Source organism: Xenopus tropicalis, chromosome 5 (genome assembly GCF_000004195.4).
Source record: "Xenopus tropicalis strain Nigerian chromosome 5, UCB_Xtro_10.0, whole genome shotgun sequence".
NCBI lineage: Eukaryota > Metazoa > Chordata > Amphibia > Anura > Pipidae > Xenopus > Xenopus tropicalis.
In genome coordinates, this window is record NC_030681.2 from 44,049,711 (window position 1) to 44,063,306 (window position 13,596).

At 39.1% G+C, this 13,596-nt stretch overlaps 1 protein-coding gene and 2 non-coding genes across 3 annotated transcripts; all 3 read left to right on the forward strand.

Annotated features, from left to right (window-relative positions):
• Positions 1–1,371: 1,371 nt before the first annotated feature.
• Positions 1,372–12,204, forward strand: tcp1 (t-complex 1). Its single transcript, XM_002933861.5, has 12 exons — positions 1,372–1,575; positions 3,938–4,023; positions 4,211–4,339; positions 5,084–5,181; positions 5,981–6,091; positions 6,708–6,889; positions 7,794–7,920; positions 8,460–8,635; positions 8,759–8,882; positions 9,960–10,152; positions 10,574–10,737; positions 11,850–12,204. The coding sequence occupies exons 1-12, from the start codon at positions 1,512–1,514 to the stop codon at positions 12,061–12,063; spliced, it is 1,668 nt and encodes a 555-aa protein (XP_002933907.1). The 5' UTR covers positions 1,372–1,511; the 3' UTR covers positions 12,064–12,204.
• On the forward strand, positions 3,252–3,389 carry LOC116411278. Its single transcript, XR_004223026.1, has one exon. It is a non-coding gene; the product is annotated as a small nucleolar RNA SNORA29 (small nucleolar RNA).
• On the forward strand, positions 5,625–5,759 carry LOC116411279. The gene has a single exon (XR_004223027.1). It is a non-coding gene; the product is annotated as a small nucleolar RNA SNORA29 (small nucleolar RNA).
• Positions 12,205–13,596: the final 1,392 nt, after the last annotated feature.

Below are 13,596 nucleotides of genomic sequence, written 5' to 3' on the forward strand. Positions count from 1 at the left end.
ACATAAAATGATGTAAATGTGTTAATTTTGCAGAAGTTGAAATAATAGATCATAAGGGGTATTTTCACCTTGGGGCCCTTTAATGCCACATACTTAGGTACAGCTATGCATATTGGGTATCAAACTATTCAGTGGACCCCTGGTGTTCAAATTTAGAGTGTTGGTACCTAACACTATGTGGGAGATAAGATGCTGCAAAGTGAAAGCTTTGAGGTGATTTTTGGAAATGACAGAAATGCTAGATCATATGGTGTATCATCACCTTGGGCCCCCTAAAAGCAACATACTTAGGTAAACCTGTGCACATTAAGCATCAAACTGTTCAGAGGACCCCATGTGTTCATATTTAGGATGTTTTATCTTGGTACATAATGCTATGTGGGAGATAAGATGCTGCAAAGTGGAAACTTTGAGGGGATTTTTGGAAATGTCATTGAAATCACCAACTTTAGGAAAGCTTTGCGGCTTGGTACTTTGTAATAGAAAGACGTGTATCCATTTTGAATTTGGGGAATGTGTCCTTTTCTTGGGGTGAGCATACTTTTGTATCTTTATCCCACATAAAATGATGTTACTGTGTTGATTTTGCAGGAGCTGAAATGACAGAAATAATAGATCATATGGGGGTATGTTCCCATTGGGGCCCCTACATGCCACATACTTAGCTAAACCTATACATATTGGGCATCAAACTGTTCAGTGGACGCCTGGCGTTCATATTTAGGGTGTTTTATTTGGTTACTTTATGACCCGTAGGAGATAAGATACTATAGACTGGAAGCTTTAAAGCGATTTTTCTAAATTTTTTACAAATCATAATAAAAAACAATACATTTAGGAAAGCATTGCAACTTGGTAGTTTAGAATAGACAGTTTTACTTATTCTGGATTCCCCTGAATCTGTTCTTTCCAAAAATGTATAATTTTCTGGGATAAACAGTTAGTGGAATTTCTGGCCTTATGTCAGCTGCCAAAATAAAATGCAAAACTAAAAAACTAAAATTAGACCAAGCACAAAACAGCACGTGATTATCATTGTCTACATCGTAACTTAATGCTCGTAATATAATGTATCCTCTACCCCTTTACTAAGTTTGCCTAGAGAGCCGTTGTTCTTTTCTAGCACAAATAACATCTGTAACATATCCAAGGTAACCATACACTAAAATTTCCAAACAATAAATAGACAGCCGCGAAACTTTACACCACTGGCGCTTACTAGGCCAGGTACTAGAACATTCTGCGGTCGCTCCTAAGTAACGTAATATTACAGACTCCGCCCACATATTTTGACGTTCGTGACGCCTGTAACCCTTTATGGCAAATGCATCCTTATGTGGCGCGTTTGCTGAGACGTTTCTGTCGCTGACGTTGAGGCTTCCGTAGAAAGAGGAGGTGCTTGGTGACAAAGCTTCTGCGAAGGGGCATGTGATTTCCCAGCGTGCTCTCCTTTGCCGGGCGGTGATCTATGAGCACGTTTCTGTTTGGTGCTCCCTGAGAGGAACAGTAAAATGGAGGGCCCGCTAGCTGTTTTCGGGGAGCGAAGCACCGGGGAGGCTGTGAGGAGTCAGAATGGTAACCGTCTGTCTTAGATAAAAGTTAAAGCCCCCTTGTGTCGTTGGATATGTTATTCCGCTGGGCTCTTGCGCATCATTTATCGAATGTGTCGCTGCGACTCCCGTAACAAATACAATACTAAGCCTTCTTTTGTCCTATGCGTCTGTTGTGCATAGTCTTCAAATGTGCTCCTAGCCCTCATTTGAGCATCGCTCCGGCCTGCGTTATGGTGTTATAAAGGGTAGATAGAACAAGGCCCTTTCTAATCTAATTGCATAAAGAAAAATCAAACGAGTAGACAAGTGGCTAGCTATAGTCTGGCACTTATAATGCAGTATTTTCCCTTATTTAGACCTTATTGATACCCAGTGTATGATAATGGGGCATTAGATTTCATGTGTTAGATCATTTATGTACATATGAATCAGAGGAAATTAAAGCAAATTGCTCCAAGGCATGGGTTTTTAAAAATCAAAATGTCATGTGAGTGACATGCGTAAAAGTGTATGGTTGGGAAAGCTATATATTTAGCATTATATGACAGTTGAGATTTAATTTTAGCAGCTGGTCACCATGACCCCACCTAGAAGTCCCCCCCCCCACACATTATGTCTATGGTTGCATCTAACTTAATTTCCTGGAAAATGTTAAGATCTGCCTTATGCATTTTAAACACAATCCTTGTGGTTTTTTAGTGCATTACGTGGGTATTTGAAGTGGGTACCGACTGTATAGTGAATAAGCCAAATGATTGAATATTTGTAGATTATGGCTATATATCTAGATGGCCAGGTAACAATGAACTTAAAGGAGACGTATATAAAAACTATGAATGTGCCAGTGAATTATACTCCTCTACATATAGAAGGATTGTGCTTAAAGAAGTTGTTTCAGACTCATTTATCGTGAAATTCCACCAAAACCCCAGTAGTCCCGCCCATCTGTTCCACTTCCTTCTGGCTGAATTCTCTGGATGTGCAGGGGAGTACACTGCACTGTAGTATAGGAACCAATTGGCAGCTAGGCTGACCTCATAGGGACCCGAAGCCTGTCTTTGCTTGTGTGACTGCAGCACTGTGATTGGCTCTCCCCCTCCTATTATGCTTCTGGCAGAGACTGTTAGAACACATCCACCCTTCATTTCAAACAGGGACATGTGCCAGTCTGCCTATGGGAAGCATCAGTAAACTAGATTTAATGTCTGGTATAATAGAATTGGCCAGAAATACAGAATGTGGAGGCAGCCTTGAGGGAACCTCACAGGGTTGTACATTAAGGCCAAAACTGACTAAGCTACCCAATGTCAGTATGGATTTATCCATCATCTGCTGCAAAATTGTGGAGGGGGTGAGGATAGAATTCCCTCAAACACATTAATAAAAATTAATGAAAAGAAAAGCACATTTACTGGGCAGAATGCATTAGGGGTGCCACAGTGGCTTGCTAGTCTTTTGAATGCAATGTGCTGTAGGTTTTAATGCATTTCTTTCAAGCAGCCAGAGTTAAATGTTTTTGTGTAGAAAGAGCTGATAATATGTAGGTTGTTGGTATGCCAGAAGTATGCGTGCAGCCTTAGCCACTCCCTAGTACAAGTTTATTCTTCCACCAGCCCTGAACAATAAGCAGTTGGTGTCTGTTAATGAGCACAGTTAGCATGTCCATGTAAGAGCTGTAATAGACTGATGGCATTGGCTAATCCCATTTTAGTACCACTTTTTTGCTTCTCAGAATAAGTGGCTATGCTAATGGGAAAGAATAATCTCTGCTATAGTCTGATGGGGAATGATAACTTTTTGTAACTTCTCCTACATGAAATGGCAGAACAGAAAATTCTTTGAAAACTAAGGTGTAATTAATGTTGTATTGTGATGCCTCTCCTAAGTGCTAGAATAACACAGTAGTAGTGTGCACAAAACGTCAACCCTAAATCACCTGCACGTGACCCGGCAAACCATTAGTATTTATAGACCTGCGCCAGAAAGACCCATCTATGACATCACTGAAGAGGCGGAGCAGGCATTTTTAATCCAGCCTACCGGAGGAGGAAGTGGGGCATAGTAAGGTTACAGATGGGGTGGGCAAATGACAGTCTGACCCCCAAAACCACCCACGATGGTTGTGTGGATGCTGGGCCGGCCCATGCATCACTATAACACACCTCAAACAATTTTGTCCAAACGGATACATTGAATAAATACACAATGTTTCTAGCCATATTCTGTTTAGGCTTTAGTACTTCTTAGTAAGACATTGAGCTGTGACCGTGTCATGGAGCCACTTTGTAAACACACAAAAAGAATGTGTTGTGTTGTTCTTATGACAGTTCTGTATTTTGCCATTTTTTTTCTGTTTCAAATATTTATTCATCTTTTGTCTCCAGTTATGGCAGCAGCTTCCATCGCAAATATTGTCAAAAGTTCACTTGGGCCTGTTGGCCTTGATAAAATGCTGGTGGATGATATCGGGGTAAGTATACACTTTGATTAATATTGTAAACAGATATATTTACTGTATCTTGCTGAACTGAATACAACTAGTACTGGGGTCAAAATGCTTTGTAATATTGAATACAATACAATTCACACTTCATATTTAAGTAAATCTGATAACTACGTTTTGCATTTATTGATTGTGTTCATTTCTTCTGTTCTAGGATGTGACCATTACAAATGATGGTGCAACTATTCTGAAGCTGTTAGAAGTGGAGCATCCTGCAGCCAAAGTACTTTGTGAGCTAGCAGATCTCCAAGACAATGAAGTTGGAGATGGTACAACATCAGTTGTAAGTTTAATATATTTTAAAATTCAAAATAATCTTTTATATGGAAACCTATTTATAAGTCCAGAATTCTATTAAGATGGTTTTATACAAAGATGTGTCTGAAGCCCCTTAGTAGGCTTCAGTCTTGCTACGGCAGACACTGCAAGTATTCATAGAATTTGATTCTGCGTTCACTCTGCTGCACTATGTATTGTGGGAGGATTGATTTAGGTAAAGGTAGCAATTCAGAGTCTCAAAATTAGGTTTTGATCTTCTAGCATATTCTGAGATGTGCAGTGGTACATCGGAGGTTTTAGGATGTTTGGGTTTTTGCATTTGATTTTACACTTGCTTTAAAAGCACTGTGTACATCTGAGGTAATGCTAATGTAATGTTAATGTAAAAGCAAAATTACTACCTCCACCTCAAACTCAGAACAGTTCAAGCAGATTTGAGCCCCACCCCACAGCTGTAGCCTGTGTCTCAAGTAAATAGGCATTCATTATACAGGGCAGTGAAATGGGAAGGGAGAATTGCATTCTAGCACAATTGCTTTGAACAGTTATGAACTTAGTTTTACTGTTAAGTGTAAGAAGTAACAAAAGCCTTATATTCCTTTTATTGTGGACAAAGATTATTTTTAGCACAAGCCCTATTCCCTTAACACTAGTTGAACAGAGAGATTATATGGTACCTTTAGTGGTAATATCTTTCCTCGACCCACTAGATATATATATAAACTGAAAGCTACCTTTCCTTATCCAGGTTATCATTGCTGCAGAGCTGCTGAAAAATGCTGATGAGCTTGTGAAACAAAAAATCCACCCTACATCTGTTATTGGAGGTTACCGTCTTGCATGCAAGTGAGTTTTTCTGATTGCATTTTCCTTCTACATAATGCAAGCTTTTCTTTTGTGTAGCACACAATTTCGGTTAAATGAAACTTTGGAAGATATTTTGCCTTTCTTTTAAATTATGCATTGAGTAAGGCATAATTCATAACAAATCTTTATGGAACTTGGTCAAGTTAAATTTATATCAGTTGTTGGACCTACTAGTTGGATACATAAAAATCAATAGCCTAATTAAGGTTAGTTTTTAGATTGAGAATGGCCAACAGTTTGGCTTTTTGTAGGGCCATCAGACTCACCAACTGCATGTGCTTTTGACTTAATCCTTTTACCAACAACCTGAATGCTCCATCTTGCATTTCCAGGCCAACATTCTTTAAATCAGAAAATTTGATACATATACTTTTTTTTTATTTATAGACAATTATAATAGAGGCAAGCTAATGTGTTCTGGTTTTCCCATTTTAGTACCGCTTTTTTGCCTTTCAAAACAAGCGGCTATGCTAATGGGATAGAGAAAATTGCTATGGTCTGAAAGGGAAGTTGATTTGTTGCAGCTTTCCTCATATGAAATAGCAGTACATATTTCATACTAACAATGAACTGTGAAATAAAGTGGCACTTTTGAATTCTGCTTATAAAATACCCTTTGTATAAAATCTGTCCCCATAAACCTGTCAGTAAATATTAAAACAGCCTTGCTAGCATATGCTGAGGTTGCGACTGCTTGTATAAGGAAGAAATAAGGCTGTTCATGTGGGCTCTGATACATATTTTTGTAACGTGGTAAATCTTTTGTTTTTCTGTTTAGAGAAGCAGTTCGATACATTAATGAGAACCTTACCATTAATACAGATGAACTGGGAAAAGAATGTCTACTAAATGCTGCGAGGACATCAATGTCTTCAAAAATTATTGGCGTGTATCCTTTTTATAAAGAGAGAGGGAGTTCTTATTGATAAGGTGACTGGCACACTGGTGTTTCTCCCTCCGATTGGGTGGAACAATGCTGTTTTACCCCAAAATTCACCTAGTGAGCTTAATGCTGTGGAACTGGAAAGGAAGCGCAACATACTCATTATGTACAAGTATTTGACACGTCACACATGCATAATGAACAAGAACTGGGATCTTAAGGCATAGTGTCCCAACAAGAATCATCCTTCTCACTAGGAGCGTTTTTTTGGGTTAAAATATTGTTACCCCCATCTGAAGATCAGGCTATATAAAGCCTACACCTCTGATGGGAAAACAATTTCACTATGATAGGTGCCCTTCTAATGAACCATTTATGTAATTGGCCTAAAACAATAAGTTTTTTTTTTTTAGTCAGAATAAGGTATCCACTACAGTTTGGGTGTTTTTATTCGTTTGTTTCCTTTTAAATTGCCTGCAAAAGGATTTTCCTTTGGAGATTGCAAAATCTTGCTGTACACTCTTGACACTGACACTCTACAACTGTCTTTCATAAGAAATTAGATAGTTAATGCCTATATAATGTGTGGTGTGAATTTTAAAACCTTAACTCTAATGTTCAGTGACAGTGATTTTTTTTCTGCCATGGTTGTTGATGCCGCTCTTGCTGTAAAATATGTAGATCCCAAAGGCCAAGCCCGGTACCCTATCAACTCTATTAATGTCCTTAAGGCCCATGGACGAAGCCAAAAAGAAAGCATATTGGTTAATGGATATGCACTTAACTGTGTTGTGGGCAGTCAAAGTGAGTATTGTGACTTTAAGATCTTATAATGTAGGCTAAAGATGCTGCAAGTTTGCATTTTAATGGAAACTAGATCTGGGTCTTTTTGCACAGACCATACCAGACATATTTGGCTATGTTTTTTGTTAATGGAACTTTGTTTCAATTCGTTCCATTAAAGCAGCAAGATGTAAGGAATAAGGTTTATCCCATTGAGTACAATAAGCAAGCACCTTAACTTACAGGAGAAGGAGTAGCCCAGAAGGAGTAGCCCATAGCAACCAATCAGCAGAAAGCATTCACTGGTCGTCTGTTTAAAAGAAACATCTTATTGCTTGCTGTGGATTACTGCTCCTGGGCAAGCTTAGTGTCTTTTATTACATAGGAGGGTAAGAGTTATTTGTAAGGTTATGAAGGGAAATCTCATACCATGAAGAAATACTGTCAGGATTATGACATTTTGTAGTGCCTGATGTTTTTGGTGCAGCATTTCAGGTCAAGCTCTTGGTGATCCAACATTAGGTTAGCTCTTACTACATATCAAGGTTACAGGTGTAGAAAATTATTCAGCTACTGTTTCTAGAATGTTTTGGACAGCAAATAAGTTTCTACCCTAACAGACCTTCATGCTGGACTTCTTCACAAATCTTCCCCTAACTTGCATTCATGTTGAGTTCCCCTTGCCACTTTTCCAAGCCCTGTCATTTGTTAACCTCTGTTTTCTAGTCTGTAGCCACTAACTTTCTCATTATTTAACCTCCTAGCAATGTAGGGTCTAGGTGTTTATTAAACATACACTTGAAAATTATGTGTTACAGGCAACTTGTGTCTACTTGATTTTAATGATTGTCAGGCGAAACATTGCTTTTCAACAAAAGGTTTATACATTTTTATTAATGTGAAACTTTGTATATTCTGCTTGCAGGTATGAATAAAAGGATTGTAAATGCAAAAATTGCCTGCCTTGACTTTAGTTTGCAGAAAACTAAAATGAAACTTGGTGTCCAGGTGATTATTTCAGACCCAACAAAATTGGACCAAATCAGACAAAGGTACTGTTGTGTGTATTTATATATGTATGTATATATGCCAGAGAAATTAGACCTCATTTATTACTGTGTTGCATTTATTTTTCTTCAATTTTAAATAGTTGTTTTACTGTTCAGTAGTTGATCCCAGGTTTACCTTCTCTTCCCATTTAAATTGCTGCCATACTTTTTATAATTGTGTGCGCAGTTATACGCGTGGGATAAAGCATAATGTTTCCTGCTCATCCTAGTGAGCTAGTCTAGGTGTTCTTCACTGTCTGAGCAGGGGTCAACAAAAAACATTTTTTTTCCTATAAGCAATAGATTGATGAATTTTTTTGTTTGAGGGGTGAGATTTAACTAAACTGATTAGATAACACATTCATTATTGCAGGGGGCAACACTTAGCCCCTTTTTATTTTGTGATTTGATAACATTTTCGATTATGACGAGAATTTACAAATTTCTTCTGTAGTTCGTATGCCCAGTGAACAGGGGAGCTGTGGGTATGAATAGGCATGCCTAGTAGTTCGTATGATAGTGACATTTTTGTTTTCCCATAGAGAGTCTGATATCACTAAAGAGAGGATCCAGAAGATCTTGGCAACTGGAGCGAATGTCATACTAACCACTGGTGGAATTGATGATATGTGTCTGAAATATTTTGTGGATGCTGGGGCAATGGCTGTGCGCAGAGTTCTGAAGAAAGACTTAAAGCGCATTGCTAAAGCAACTGGAGGTATGCTCTCCATATAAAGTCTGTGGCTTTATCATATGTTGCATAACTTAAGTTGTGTTCCAGAGACCAACTACAGAATGACATTTTGTAATTACTTCATCTTCCTTTTAATTTATCCCACAGCGATTATGTGTTCAACTCTTGCAAACCTGGAGGGGGAAGAGAGCTTTGAAGCTTCCATGTTGGGGCAGGCAGAGGAAGTTGTTCAGGAACGTATATGCGATGATGAGCTGATTCTTGTCAAAAAGTAAGTGCTCTCCGTGTAATGATAGACTTAGTAAAGTGACACTTTTCCCATTTTTTTACTGACATGAAAGTCTGTGTCATGTGCAGTTATACGCGTGGGATAGAGCAACAATTGTCTTTGTAACTTTGAAGCATGTGTGAATTACTTGTTTCAGATCTCAGAGGCTAAACACGGTTTTATCATAGATATTAGTACTTATTTTCTGTGTTTGTCTTTATCTAAAGAGCAAATAGCATTGTGTGAATCATTGAGCTAATTGATGATAGTTTACCTTTAAATAAACTTTAATGCTGTAGAGTGTGATATTCTGCAGTTGGTCTTCATTTTTTATTTGAGGTTTTTGAATTATGAATTTGGAATGTCAGCAGCATTCTGGTTTCTAGGGTCCAATTTAACCTAGCAACCAGACAGTGGTTTGCAAGAAACTAGAAGATGAATAGGAAAGGCCTTAATAGAAAGATAAGTAATAACATTTAACAAGAAAAATTGTAGCCTCACCGAGCAATAGCTTTTTGGATGCTATGGGTAAGTGACCCCCAATTTTAAAGTTGGCTGTAGAGAGGTATAAGATGGCAAATAATTCAAGAGTTACAAAAAATGAAGACCAATTGAAAAGGTGCTAAGCATAGGCCATTCTGTAACATAAAGTTAGCCTGAAGGTAAATAAGCAGCTCGGAGCCATAGCCAAGTCTATCTTATTGACTTATGACAGATGTGGCGTTCTCTCAGCAGTAAACGCTTGTTAAGCTGGGCTCTACTATGCTTTGCTTCTTTTGGTAGCCTCACTAAACAGCTCTTCTTGCAGTGGACTAGAGAGAGTAGTATCAGTTATACCTGTTGCCTGTTCCCCCTCTGCTGAATCAGTATGGGGTGCAAATGGAATAGGGTTGTAGAGGTTTCTGTGGCTCGGACTAATGTTTGGAGTAGACCACAAGGCAGTAACTGTAGCTGTGTTTTTGGTTCACCTTCACGTAGCAGCATATTTTTTTCTTGTTACAGTCATGTTGCTAAAGGACATGCTGTTATACCATCAGTATTTGCTGTTTGTCACTTACCTTGACTCCCCTCTTCTCGCAGCACTAAGGCAAGGACATGTGCTTCAATCATTCTGCGTGGTGCAAATGACTTCATGTGTGATGAAATGGAACGTTCTGTTCATGATGCTTTGTGTGTCGTAAAGAGAGTTCTGGAATCCAAATCTGTTGTACCAGGCGGTGGCGCTGTGGAAGCTGCACTTTCTATCTATCTGGAAAATTATGCAACTAGCATGGTATGTCTATTCCATCTCTACCCCCTAGTGTGTGTGTGTGTGTGTGTAGCACATGTACATGCATGGATTCCTTAACTATCACCCTCCCTGCCAATATATAACACTTTAAAGTCTAAGTAATAATAATATGCAGTTAACAGTACTGCTCTACTTAAGCATCACTTTGTCTCACTGCAAGGCAGTAAGTTTGAACCTTTGGAGTGTGTTTGGCCATAAAAGCACCATACTTCTGCTTTCTGGTTTACTTTGAAAGATCTGTTTTACCAATACTAATGTAATACTGTCAAGAAAACATTTGTAAAAATGTGTATGAATACACTTACACCTGGATGAATAATATAAAGTATTAAAATCTTCCTGCTGTAATATTGTGTGTTTTGGCACTTTTCCCCATATGCTGCAACTGTTTTAATTATTTCAGGGCTCTCGGGAACAGCTGGCAATTGCAGAATTTGCTAGAGCTCTTCTTGTAATTCCAAAAACCCTAGCGGTGAATGCTGCACAGGACTCAACTGACCTTGTTGCAAAGCTTCGGGCTTTCCACAATGAAGCTCAGGTCAACCCAGAGCGCAAGAATCTGAAGTGGTAAGATGTTTTCACTCAATTGCAGTATGAAAAGCTTTTACTGATTTGATGGACATAGGGTGGAACATGAAATAATTACATTGTTGCGACTCAATAACAAATGTACAAAATTTCATCTAAATCTTCCTCCCAAAAGAGTTTGTGCTCTGCTATAGTGACTACAGTGATTATATCCCAATGGATATAATCGCTGTAGTCACTATAGCAGAGCATATAGTCACATGGCAGTCCTGTAGTGGCACTGAGGCTTTATGGGAATGCTGTGTCAAACTCTGTCATCCAAAAGGCACATTAACCTCCCTCACAGTTTTTACTAGATTTTATAGTGTTAGGAGCTAGAAGGTGATAGGTCTCCTTTAAATGGAAATGGAAACCGTAACCGGTTTTTGAAAGGACATAACAGTTTGTTGCAATCTTTCCCCAAATATGCCCACCTTGGGTGTGTGAAATCTTGCAGTAAAGGGGATACGAATAGTCAGAGTGTGGATCGCATCAATGAGCCGATGCTGTCCTCTATCTGACATTAAAATCAAGACTTTCTGATAGACGTGGACAATTTTTGGCCGGATATCAGTCGAGATGCCTGTCATAGGGCCCTAGTACATGAGCAGATAAGCTGCCGAATTAGTCTAAAGTCACCTTAAGTGACAGCTGATATTGCTGTTTTGCAACTGCACTAATGGATTGGAAATAGCAGGTCATTCATATTAATCATCCTGGTAAGAGGGGGGGGGGGTTCTTTAATATTTAATAATAATTTTGTAGCTATTTACAATTCTAGAGTTTTCATCTTTTAGTCCATGGTTTGAATGAGTTAAAGTACAATTGGTAACCCCCAGTGATTACGCTTGTTAGGCACGCCCAGTGGCTCTAATCACTTCCTGCCAGGGGCACTTGGGTCCAGATTGGGCTGCCAGCATCTTGACCCATGCTCCATCTGTGCATTTTGCATGTGCAAAATGGAACTTTCGTTTTGAAGATTTCTGCACTTAAGCCTGAGCTTGCACAGGGGATGCCTGCGCACAAGATAGTTGCTTGTCCTTTAAAGATTAGTGGAAAGTGACTACACACAAAGCTTTAAGTGAATAAATGATGCATTCTTTTTATTTCAGGATTGGACTCGATCTGCTCAATGGAAAACCACGTGATAACAAGCAGGCTGGAGTCTTTGAGCCCACTTTAGTGAAGACAAAGAGTTTGAAGTTTGCTACAGAAGCCGCCATTACTATTCTGAGAATTGATGACCTAATTAAACTGCACCCTGAGGCTAAAGAAGAGAAGGGAAAGTACCATGAAGCTGTGCAGTCTGGCTCAATTGAAAACTAACCGGTCTTCCTGCATTTCTTCTTTTTTTTACTATTATTTATAACACATCTGTTTTCATTGTCTATCATGCACTTGTTGGGTCTTGCACCTAACCCCACTCACACAGAAATAAAAGCAAAGTTACAACCTACGTTACATTGACAACATTTCTCTGATCGTTATTTATGATTCATTTAGAGCCTTAATCAGACTTTATTTTTCTACTTTGAACTACAGTTGCTAAATACACTCTACAAGTATATTTGATACCAAATGGTGAATTACCTGAAGCTGGTTGATTTAAAAAAATATTGTTTCAGCACATAGGGGGAGATGTACTAATTTGGATCTAACTAGTAGTCAGTACCACAATGGAATTTTTTTTTTTTTTTAAAGGTAAATTTTTATTGGTTTTACAACATCACAAAACAAAAATACAAAACAGTGTTTAATATATTGACATTGGAATGAATGGTGTCAAGTCAGGTTTAGGCCAATACAGACAAGGGTACTATTGCTAGGCATTGCAGTTGTCACTGTGTAGGTGGGTGTGTTTAGTTCTGTCGGGTCAGTCACACTTAATGTAAGGGGGGTAAGCTATGCATCCAGATTGTCTTGATTATACCAATTTTCCCAGATCTTGTCAAACTTGTCATATGCACCCCTTGTTTCGTAGGTTAATTTGATAAGGGGAAGAGCTCCATCCACCAGCCTTCTCCAGAATGTTAGGGAGGGTGTCTCCCATCCAGTGCATAATTACAGTTTTTTTTGGCGTAGAACATGAGCGTGCGCAGTCTAACTCTGGCCACGTTGGTGGATAGTATTTCGTCTGACTCCTAACAAGCAAGTTATTGGGTCTACTAAATGTGGTGTACCCAGTTCACTTGCTAGTGTTTCCATTATTTTGGACCAGAATTCCTGTATGGGGGGACAGGACCAAATCATGTGAAAGAAGTTGGCCCGGGGGAATTTACATCTTGGGCAGAGGTCATCCTGTCTCCTCCCAAATCTCATCAGTTTGAGGGGTGTTATGTAGGTTTGGTGCAGAAATTTGTACTGTATGAGCCTATCCTTTATTGGGATTAGGAAGTTATAGGCATTTTCTGTGGCTTCCTCCCATTGGACTTGTGCTAGTTCTGGGATGTCTTGAGTCCAAAGACGGTAGGCTCGATCAAAGGGTGGCTTAATTGTTGTCGTAATCTCTTTATATAACCTGGATAGTAGTTTGGCTGGAGATGGAGAGAGCAGGATGTCCTCTAAGGTTACTGTGGATATTGTGGGAGGAAGGGTGTGGAATTGTGCGTGAAAGGCGTGCCTAAGTTGGAGGTATCTATAAAATTGTATCTGCTTTACCAGGGCTCTGTCTTGTAGGTCTTGGTATGTGGGAAACTGAGGACCAAGTGTTAGATCTCCAAGTTTCTTAAAACCAATAGGTGTAGTCTTGTAGTTCCTGTAGGTCGGGTAGGAGCGAGTTGGCCCAGAGTGGGAGCTATGGTGAGAGAAGTGGCCAAGGATGGTGCAAAGTTTTCAAGGCTGTTGGCCATGCTGTATGTG

What these genes read in the sequence shown, in the direction of transcription:
- tcp1 (XM_002933861.5), top strand. Translation starts at nt 1,512, where the DNA reads ATGGAGGGCCCGCTAGCTGTTTTCGGGGAGCGAAGCACCGGGGAGGCT. An exon ending in GAGATGGTACAACATCAGTT is followed by an intron (nt 4,340 to 5,083) that starts GTAAGTTTAATA and finishes TTCCTTATCCAG; the next exon opens with GTTATCATTGCTGCAGAGCT. An exon ending in CTGTGTTGTGGGCAGTCAAA is followed by an intron (nt 6,890 to 7,793) that starts GTGAGTATTGTG and finishes TTCTGCTTGCAG; the next exon opens with GTATGAATAAAAGGATTGTA.